This window comes from Polyodon spathula, chromosome 22 (genome assembly GCF_017654505.1).
Source record: "Polyodon spathula isolate WHYD16114869_AA chromosome 22, ASM1765450v1, whole genome shotgun sequence".
Lineage (NCBI taxonomy): Eukaryota > Metazoa > Chordata > Actinopteri > Acipenseriformes > Polyodontidae > Polyodon > Polyodon spathula.
Window position 1 is genome coordinate 20,879,071 of NC_054555.1, and position 10,891 is coordinate 20,889,961.

The following is a 10,891-nucleotide window of genomic DNA, read 5'->3' on the forward strand; positions in this document are numbered from 1 at the left end:
ATTACAGCCCTGTCTCTATGCATGAAAGCAGCTACATTAGAGCCCTGTCTCTGGGTCTATGCATGAAAGCAGTTCCATTTCAGCCCTGTCTCTGCGTCTATGCATGAAAGCAGCTCCATTACAGCCCTGTCTCTGGGTCTATGCATGAAAGCAGCTCCATTAGAGCCCTGTCTCTGGGTCTATGCATGAAAGCAGCTCCATTAGAGCCCTGTCTCTGGGTCTATGCATGAAAGCAGCTCCATTAAAGCCCTGTCTCTGGGTCTATGCATGAAAGCAGCTCCATTAGAGCCCTGTCTCTGGGTCTATGCATGAAAGCAGCTCCATTAGAGCCCTGTTTCTGGATCTATGCATGAAAGCAGCTCCATTAGAGCCCTATCTCTATACATGAAAGCAGCTCCATTAGAGCCCTATCTCTATGCATGAATGCAGCTCCATTAGAGCCCTGTCTCTATGCATGAATGCAGCTCCATTAGAGTCCTATCTCTATGCATGAATGCAGCTCCATTAGAGCCCTGTCTCTGGGTCTATGCATGAAAGCAGTTCCATTAGAGCCCTGTCTCTGGGTCTGATAGTTTGATAAAGCACAGATAGTCATTGCAAAGCATAGGTAGAGCATTGTGTCTTGCACAGTAATAAAAGCATGGGAAAAGTGAAAATCCCTGGCGTCAGACAGTCATGTCCTCCTGCTTCGATAACATTTTTGTAAAGTGCTTTTAATGCTTATGTGAATGAAAAGTGACATTAACTAGTATATGAAATAAAAATTGAATGCATGTAAATAACAGCGTAAAATTATACTGTAAAAGTGACCTTGAATTATATTCTGTGGTGTGACAAATAACAAAGCTGGATCAGCCATATTCATATGCGATATTGACAAAAAGGTCCAAGTTGCAAGAAGTACTAGGACCCCTGCTCTATCTTATCTGCTCTAATGACATACAGTAGATAGGGATAATCTGCAAGCTTGTAAAATCTCCACATGGCTGGGAAATTTTTTCATCAACCCAGGAAATCCAAAATGATTTCGGGCTCACACAGAACTGGGCAGATACATGGCAAATTAAACTTATTTTTGCTAAATATAAAGATCAGAGAAATATAAGACTCAATAAGAAATGGGAGGCACAGAACAGAAACAAGCCAGCCACAAGAGACCAATTAAAAGCAATTAAACAGAATGCGTAGTTACACAGTGCAGAGTACAAGGCCAGGGAGGTTATGATGATTGCACATTGGAACCCTGGACAGAGTCCAGCGAAGAGCAACCAGGCTGATCCCAGGGCTTAAAGGAATGAGCTCGGAAGACTAAGGGAACTGAATCCATTTAGCCTACAGTCAGCATTCGTTTATCCGACCCCTTCCGTCATAGGCTCCCCTGACATAACTGAGATTGATTTATGGAAATTCCAGTAGATTACGATGCTGAACCAGAAACTATTATCCCACAAAAAAATCTGTGCCCATTAGATTATTAAAGAATAGTAGAATGTGTGTTATTTATTTTGGACTTTATGCATTGTTTTTTATTTGATATATTTTTGATAGTCATTTATAAATTCTGTACTGGGGCAAACAAATACATTCAGAACCACTGGGGGCAGACATTTCCCCGAATATATAAATTCTGTTATATGAACAAATTCAGATTTTTGCCATCAAATACATTTCAAGCAATGTCCTAGCACTAGTCGACTACAACCTCCAGGGCAAAATGTTCATTTAGTAACGTCAATGTCTTTACAGTACAGAATTTGCAAGTCCTCATCAGCACCCATGTGACACACAGAGAGAGACTCTCAAAATAAATGCACTGGCCGGTGATGGCATAAAGAAATCAGGAAACGAGAGGTATGCATTTGGCTCTTGCGACACAGAAATGCAAAAATGCAAAAAATGAAAGTAAAAGAAAATAATGATCTTGAGTTTTTTTAACGGTATTATATATTATCTCTAAACCCCTGTGCACACATATTTTATTTTTGGTTGGTATAGTATAGTTTTAAAATGATCATCCACCTTTAAGCATGCGTTATTTCGACTGAGCGGATTTCCAAAATTAGGTTGGATGAAGCAGGCGTCTGCCACTTCTGCCCATGGAGAGCACTTTGTGTGGCTCAGGAACTTACACAAAAATAATAATCCCAATACTCATACGCATTTTATTAACAGCAATAGCTGCTGCTTGAATTGTTTTCAGTGTTTGATAGAGTACACCCAGATTATCCTGCGTAGCGTTTCAAGTCAAAAATCTATACATTTCATACTTGCAAAAGAAAAACCAAGGAAGTGAACAAAAAGAGTCTATAGAAAGTGCAAAACGACAGAAAGTTACACCAAATCCCTTTGTATTGTTTTTATGCTGGCTTATCATTGTTAATTATTATAGTTTTATCCTCAGGTTAATATTTTTGATATTGTACAAATTTTAAATGGCACACATAATTATGCTGAGACAGGGAGTAAATGGTAACGTGATAACCATCTACAGTGCAGACTATTTTGGATTATGTGTAACTTTGCCGAATAGAAAGTGAATACGCATGTTTCCAAAGAGATTCCCAAATACTGTCTCTTGATTCTGTGCCTCCAAAGACCTGTAATTCAAAGGTAAAAATTAAACCTGCTGTTTGGTGTTCTGTCCTAACCCAGCCGTTTGTCAGTGCCAAACTGTTGCAACATAAATTATATTTTAAACAAACTGGGGGAAAAATTGTAATCAGAGTATTTTGCCTTTTATTGCAACTGTGGTACCATTCAGTAGAGCAACAATTATAAAGGGGTACGTGAGCTGAAGCCTCCCGACAGAAGGAGTACAGTTTTAAAAAAAAAGGTTGAGAACCACTGGCCTGGAGTATAAGGTTTTAATGTAAACAAAACAGAAACAGAGCAGCTGGTTAAGAAAAATCCACTCATTAATTTTAAGAATAGCTGGTTTTTCACACCACACTGACATCTGCAGCTGGCCCTGGGAAGAAACCTCTCCTTGTCTATCCCTCTCTCTCTATTCCATTCTGTTAAAGGCTGTTTCAATACATTATACTTGATATATAAACAGAATCCATGAACGAAGAGTGCTGTGGTTTTCACTCATGAGGACGGCTATTAATAAACCACTGGATCCCTTCATATAACAATTCAAAGCACAGTGAATTCTCCCTTGCTGTTGGAAATGAGGGCAGACAGAATATGGCCACAGACTTTGCTGAGGCTGGCTTGCTCAGAAGCGACTGGAAACCAGGCATCAGAACAGTGGGGCCCAGCAGCCCCATCCACTCATCTTTCACGCTGCTCCCCTCTAGAGGATTTAAAAGTGTCTGGGGGTCTGTTTGTAGACATGTGGGTCACCAGCATATTTGCATAATACAAACAGTTTAAAATGATTATGTGGCGGATTTGTCCTTGTTGTTTAATAATCTGATTGGATAAAATGTCTTCAGCCCTGATAAATGTAGGAAACAGACGTCTGTTTATAAGTTTTTTACAGAGAGATTAGAGCACAAGTCTGTGGAGATTATCCCCCTTGCACACATTCGCAATCACAGGGAGGGAAGCACAAAGACCTTTTTATAGCAGCGCCAACATCCTGGTAAAGCCTCAGGTTTATTATGTAAGGTAGTCTTGGCATGTGTAGTTAAAACATTTTACTTCAAAAGTGTCATTCGCACCTGGTTTCTTAAAATAACTATTTGTAATTGCAGTTTACAAAATTATTCTTACCTGTGTTGCACTTCCATTAGCTACACAGGTCTCAAATGTGCAGTTTTGAAAGAAACACACATCATAGCAAATATGTATTTTCATCTTTAAACATGATAGCTGGAACTGCTTTAAGTTAAAGAATGTTCTCAGTTTCTATGCCTTATTCTCAGGATATGCTTGCGCTTCCTGGCTCATGTAACCGCAGCAGTGTTCGGGGTCAATGGATTTTACTGGCTGAAAGCATGTTAATCAATGGGGGAAGTAGCTCGTTGGTTAAAAGAAGGCATTGAAGCGGTGCGAATAAATTCACCCTTCCTGTTGAAATGACCAAGCGAGTGCTACACTAACTGAAAGCATGGCTTGCAAACAGAGATTTCTTTAACCAAGTTCATGTTTTAAACGAAAATATATGTTTACCATAACATGTGTTTCTTTCAAAACTGGGCATTTGGAAGATTATTGGAATTATTTTATTAACTAAATTCACTTTCAATTCCTAGCTTGTTTCTTTCAAGTTTTCCCTTTGTGAATTCACCTTGTTCTCACATGACTAGCATCCTGTCTCTGTGGAAGGCCAGAGAACCTCAATACTGGGGCGGTGAATAAGGGATTCTTCACTGTGTAGCCGAGCTGTGCCCCTGATAACAGTGTGTACTGTACTGTTTGAAATAGTTCATGAAAGCAAACACATGAACGTAGGCCAAGGGTCAAGAACACGCGCTGAGGCCAGCTTTGTGTACCAGCTGAAAAGCATTCCAAAAATTCATTGAACAGGTTTTTGGGTAAATGTCAGGGGTAAGCCCAATATTATACAGAAGGATAGAAAAAAGAGAAAGGTAAAAGCATTGAAACGGAACATAAAAGCAGTTTAAGTTTTGTAAAAGAGACTCGTTTCATGTTGTGTACCAGACAGCTAATTACAGACAGGAAAGTGGACATGTAAAACTCACCTCTAAGCCAGCGCAGCAGGAAGTGGTCATCCTGGGCAGGCAGGCTGGGTAATATGTCCTGGATGTTCTCTCGAAACTGAGGGAAGAGAGTGAGGCGAGAAAGGAGAGACAGGAGGAGAGAGGAGAGAATAGAGAGTGTTACTGAGCAATGAAGAGCCTCTCATCTCACAGGAATGTTACATTGACCATTCACAGCCAGCTTGCTATTTTAATGGAGAATTTCCCTTGCATGCAAACCTGTTGGTTATGTGTTCCTCTGGTGATGCATAGCTAATGAATGACAAATATCCCTTTACAATAAAACAATAAAATAAAACACCCTCCACACCCTACTTTACCTTTATCCTACTTCTGCCTTACACTACACTTCTTGCTCCTGGTTTATTATTATTATTATTATTATTATTATTATTATTATTATTATTATTATTATTATTATTATTTAGTGTTTTATCATTAGGTATGTAGGAGATGACATGCTGCATAAAGTATTAATTATGTATGTGAGTATAAGTTTTTTTGCTTCTATGTTAGTTTTATTTTCACATTTTGATACAGCTTAAAGCACATCTAACTAGCTGAGCAAGACATTTTCAGTCTCTCGTATCTTGACTTCCTGGCAGAGAGACAAAGTTAGCAGGTGTCTAATCAAGATGTGTGAAGGAGTGGAGACACAGTGTGAAAACAGAACACCACAACCAAAGGACTAGTCTAAAACAGTTTCTAACAGATTAGGTTAAGACAGTCTGTAAAATGCTTAAATGTGACGCACTACAAAATGTTACAGATTTGAGCGAGTTTCCCCTCTTACCAGGGGGTGTTGAAGGTGTGAGATTGAGGGAGAGTTGGGGGCTCTGTTACAGTATAGAGGGGTACAGATTGAGAGAGAGTTGGGGGCTCTGTTACTATAGCGGGTACAGACTGAAAGAGAGTTGGGGGCTCTGTTAGTATAGCGGGTACAGATTGAGGGAAAGTTGGGGGCTCTGTTACTATAGAGGGTACAGATTCAGGGAGTTGGGGGCTCTGTTACAGTACTGAAGGAATGGGATGGATCTTTGACCCCAGCCCCACTTTAAACTATGATTTGAGCCGTGTTGAGCGCTCATTCTCCCCACATTGAGACTGCTTTGCAAAGCACTCAGCACTGTGACCTCAATGAAACTGCTTCTTGTAGAAGAAAGGGAGGGAAATTATAAGAACAACACAGCGCCTCTGTCCATGCCAGCATACTGGCATTCCCTTTGTCATTTTGAAACACTGCAGATTGATGCTATGGAATGCTCTAATTCCAGAGTTCAATAGAACTTAATTACCAATGCAAGTCAAAAACCTGTCATAGTTACACCAGGACACTCCTAAAGGCGGAAAAACTTCATCAAGACTATTTAGAGAATGGAAGCAGGCAAAACGTATGGAATCATTTATGAGTACAGAAGCCAGGAAGGTGTCAGGGCAATTTCACTCTTACTGTGAAACGACCTAGAAATGCCATGTGCATCACATCCTGCTGCTGCAGGCACTAGTAGAACTAATTTTCACATTTTAAAGACTTCTGTCATGTCCCCCTAATTCTTCACTGAAACAAACACGACTGCAGAGCACAGCAGCGAGGACGACACAGACCTGACGAGGCGCTTTGGAAACTCCAGACAGAGACAGAGATTTGTCTTGTATATGGAAGTTCCTGCTCAGTGACCAAAGGTCAGTCCTCCTTCAAAGTGTGACAGATCTGCTGTCTGGCTGTGTCACAGCGACCAAAGAGGAGAATCAGTGATTATCAATGCAGAATAAATGTCAGGGACACTGTGTGCAGACAGGTCTTACATAAAGGGTGTGCTACATATGGCAGGTGTTCCATTGTCAATATTATTACATCCACCTTCCACAGGGCATGTTTCCATTTGCTCTTCTGTTTACTTTCACATCTGTTTGTGACCTAGCATATATTCTTTATCATTGAAAGCGAAATCTTTTAGAATGCATGTGTCAGCTAGGTTTGGCTAGTGTGTGTGTGTTTTAAATGTTATATATACCGGTTTTTGTTTTCTTATCGTGTGCGGGGATATACCAGACTCGTGCATGGGGAGAAAGAGTTGCCAAATCAGTTTATAATAAGCGGGAATGGGCTTGTTTCTTGAGAGTCGTGGTTGGGATTTGCATAAACGTCCATACTCTAACATGGGTTGCGCTTGTTTCGAAGAACGTGGTCGCTATTTTTCTGTCAGAAATCTGAACCCTGATGGGGAGGCTGGCTGTACTTGTTTTGTGTTGCCTTAGTCCATGCGAACTTGAGACTCTGAGCACACGACCAGCGAGCAGCTACTTGGCTTCCCTTTTTCAAACACGATGATAGAGAGTCGTGTTCGCCTTTTCACAATTTACAGTCAGACTGCCTTGTAATATTGCACCGCGGTTTCTGATATCAAACTATAAAAACCCACTCGAGCTCGCAATCGGCTGTCAAACTATTGGCTTCTGCTCGTTACTTAATTAATAATAATAATAATAATAATAATAATAATAATATAATAATAATAATAATAATAATTCATACATACATACATATTCAGCTCTGCTGTCTCAACCGTACCCTGCATGTCTAAAAAAATCAGTAGTAGACATTCATTATACTAGCATGTGCCATCAACCCGTACATTGAAACTTTTGCTTTTCCATAATATTACTGCGTGTTCTGTGATATATAAAGCTGTGTTTTAAATAAGATATCACCTTACCTGTGCTAACGCTTCAGCCTGCTTTGGGCTCAAGTCACCGACCCGTCCGCTCATGTTCAAAACAACAGTATGTTTTGATCAAAGCAGGCGGCTATTGAGTCATCGGCTCTCTCTCTGTCTCCACTGTGCAGGTCCGAACAGCAACGACTCTCTCTCTCTCTCCTTCCTGGCTATGTGCGTGGAATGGTTCTGGTTTGCAACTTGGGGCGCTTTGTTTCTGTTTTGCGAGACTCAGTTCGGGAAGGTACGGCCTCTTAAAGAGACAGATTTAAAATTACATCAAGCTTTGACATCATAACCAGGGAACTGCTGAGTGCTCGTTTGTATTTTTGTATCCGGATTTTCCTAGTGTTGTAATACAATTTTTATGTAACTTGGCAGTTTGCTTTCCAAGATTAAATAACACATACATGGCAGACGGAGATCTGAATAAGATGAAAACCACACATTTAAAAGTGCAAGATCATTCTACTGCTGGGCTCTATCGGAAAGCATAACTTTAAAGAGATATATAATTTCATATAGAGCTAGTAGCAACCTAACATTTGTCTAGAACAGTTTCATTAATGAAGAAGACTTGATTGAAGTCTTTAAAATATTAAAGTGCTGTAGCTGATAACCCTACTTTAAGTGCAGCACAGAAACCAGGACCACAGGACACAGCTGGAGTTGTTGATAAACAGGACATTGGGGCCACTTCTTCACAGGAGAATGGAGAGGGTAAAGAATGGGTCGCCACGCTGTTGATGCTAAATCATTGGACTCCTATAAGACCCGACTTGACAAAGGTGTAAGATCAATCAGCAGTGTGGAACAAGATAAGCATTGATGGGCACAATGACCTCTCGGTAGTCAATTTCTTATGTCCTTATATACAAAGAGAAGGGATACATTTTATTGGACTAACTAAACAATAATGGATCACAAACTTTCAAGACCTCAAAGGGCTGTTCTTCAGGTGAAAGTAGGAAAGAGAGATTGACTTTTCCCTGAAGTAGCGAAATCTGAGGTCTTGAAAGCTTGTTGTTAATTAGTGTTTCATTAGTCCAATAAAAGGTATCACATCTCCTTTTCTATCATCTCTAGACTGATATGGCTACCATTCCAACTATCAACGTAGCTATGTTCTTATGAACCTTTAAATGTAATTAATTAAATGCATTTAATTCATCCAAACAATTAAAGTTAAAGCTGGGTGTGTAGACCCAGTATCACATAGCTACGAAACACACCCAGGTTCAGCACAGTTTCAGAATTATGATCACATTACTTTCCACACACAGTGCTGGTTTATGAACACGTGGTTCACAGCTGTATTTTATGGTTCATTCCATTAGGTTCCATGCAGGATTCATCCAGTAAACAGCGTGTTCCCAGGGATGTTTTGTTTTTGTTCACAAACGCACCCTTTTTAGTTTTTCATACTGCCGTGTAAAAGCTGCCTCTTTCTTTGAGTCACTTTCAGTCAGGATGGTCAAGACAGCAGTAGGTGCAGTAGTGGCAGGTTCTGTATCCAAAACTAGGCAAATTACTACTGTTTCCGGAGGATCCAGAAATTTGTCATTCTGGATTCTGGACAGTAGACTTGTTTACTGTTTCCCTAGAACAATTTCAACACCTTGCAGACTTTTCACGTCTAACCAGTGCTGCCTTGGTTGCTCATGGTGACCCTATTGACAGAGTTATTATCTACGTCCTTGTCCAAAAGAAAGCATTATGGACATCAACACTATGTTATTCACAGGCCATCATGACATACATGCACAGCAAAGCTGGACAAGTGCCCCACAAGATATATCCTTCATAAAGTAAATTAGCTAATCAGGGGCCACAGCTTTTAATTGATTTGAAATAACTTTGTGCAAAGTATCTCTGTGCAAGTTTAATCAAATGTTTTCCAATATATAGCTTTCAATACCCCAGCCAATCTGGTGTTAGTATCATAATAGGCTGTTTACAAAGAGTGAACCATTTTCTTTGTTTGTTTTTTTTACTATAGCTTGCTTTCAGCTAAATTAACGAATCTTTTGTGAGAAAACAAATGTTCTCTTTTTAAGCATCTCTGTCACAATAATGTATGACAGCAGAGGCTCACTCAACAGGGTACAGTGGCCTATTGAAAATAACTGGATCAATTCATTTCAATTCAGTGTATTAGATTCTATTAAGATATCCAGCTCATTTCATGGAGGCCCTGGCAAGATTGCACCAAAAGTCACAAACATACAGTCACTAACAAACCAAGTGCAAATCAGCCATGAGTAAAAAGAAAAACTAACCAATTTCAGCCCCCAGATAATGACTGTAAAGTAGCTAGCTTCTAAAAATATGCATGCTTAACACACCTGCTTACCAGCAATGCAGTCAAGCACAGCTACTGTAAATAAAAAGCTGCCCAGTCAAAGAACAACTGATTTTTGTTGAGTGTCCCCGCACTCTGGATAATACCAGGTACTGCGTTCCATTGTCAATGGGCAAGTAACTGAAGGCCCTGACACTGAAAGTATTTGAATTGTCAGCACTGTCATTGCAGGGACATTGTGCAAGCATCACAATCTGGGCAGAAGAGAAGGGACATGTCTGTTTGCCTATATATGATAATGAAAGCTCTAATTTTGTATCTACAATAACCTGTTCACAATAAGTTGAAATGAAAACCTTTGTTTGTACAATGACATCCCCTAGAGATTAAACATTTAATAACCACTATCACTGTCATAAATACTGACCAAATAACAGCTGTCCCATACTTCAGAAGTCTCTGCTATGTACAAAATAATATCAGTACAGCAAAAACACATTTTTAAGAAGGGGATCCACCTTTTTCTTTTTGTGGAATTGTGAAACAAAATCACTAACACATCTGAGTGACACTCAAAGCCTCAGGAAAGCATTATTTGATTAATAAGAGAAGAAGCTTTATCTTACCTGGTGGTGGTGGCTTCATTCTGGTTTCCAGGCAACAGGGCAATAAGGGTGCACAATAAAAGATCCATAGCATGTGCTGAGTATGAGCTCTCCCTGACAAGCAGCACACTGGAGCGGTCAATAATCAAAGGGAAAGAGGACAGCGTTCAGCAGACTGGAACAGTCGGTAATCAGAGGGAAAGGGGACAGCATTCAGAAGACTGGAGCGGTCAGTAAGAGGGAAAGGGGACAGCGTTCAGCACATTGGAGAAATGGGTGAAATTCAACAGGTGTCCTCATAGTCACACAAGTAAATGTAGAAGACTCAGATATGAATGTAATAGAAGCAGTACAGCTCTGCCCCCCTGGTTCACTTGGCTGCAGGATCGTAGCCTTAGAACACATTGATAGGAAAGGACTCTGTTTCTGTTCCCGCAGTACATTGTAAGCTGGAGCACATGCACCAGGGTGTCTGCTCAGTTTTACTCCACAGTTGTGAATGACCCAGTGAATGATACATATCAAAGCAGTGATGATTCTCAGGTAAGGTGGGGATTAACAGTATGTGGTAGACAGTAACAGGGAGTGATGATTGGT

General features: G+C 40.2%; 1 protein-coding gene across 1 annotated transcript in view; it reads right to left on the reverse strand.

The window, feature by feature from the left end:
- The window catches only part of LOC121297389 (SEC14-like protein 2), a 33,960-nt gene extending 26,368 nt beyond the window's left edge, over positions 1-7,592 (reverse strand). Inside the window, exons 1-2 of the mRNA XM_041223697.1 lie at positions 7,388-7,592; positions 4,653-4,728 (exon numbers count right to left, since the gene is read on the reverse strand). Of these exons, the coding sequence (XP_041079631.1) occupies positions 4,653-4,728; positions 7,388-7,441 (130 nt within the window). The 5' untranslated portion in view covers positions 7,442-7,592. The remainder of the gene's footprint in view (positions 1-4,652; positions 4,729-7,387) is intronic.
- Positions 7,593-10,891: the final 3,299 nt, after the last annotated feature.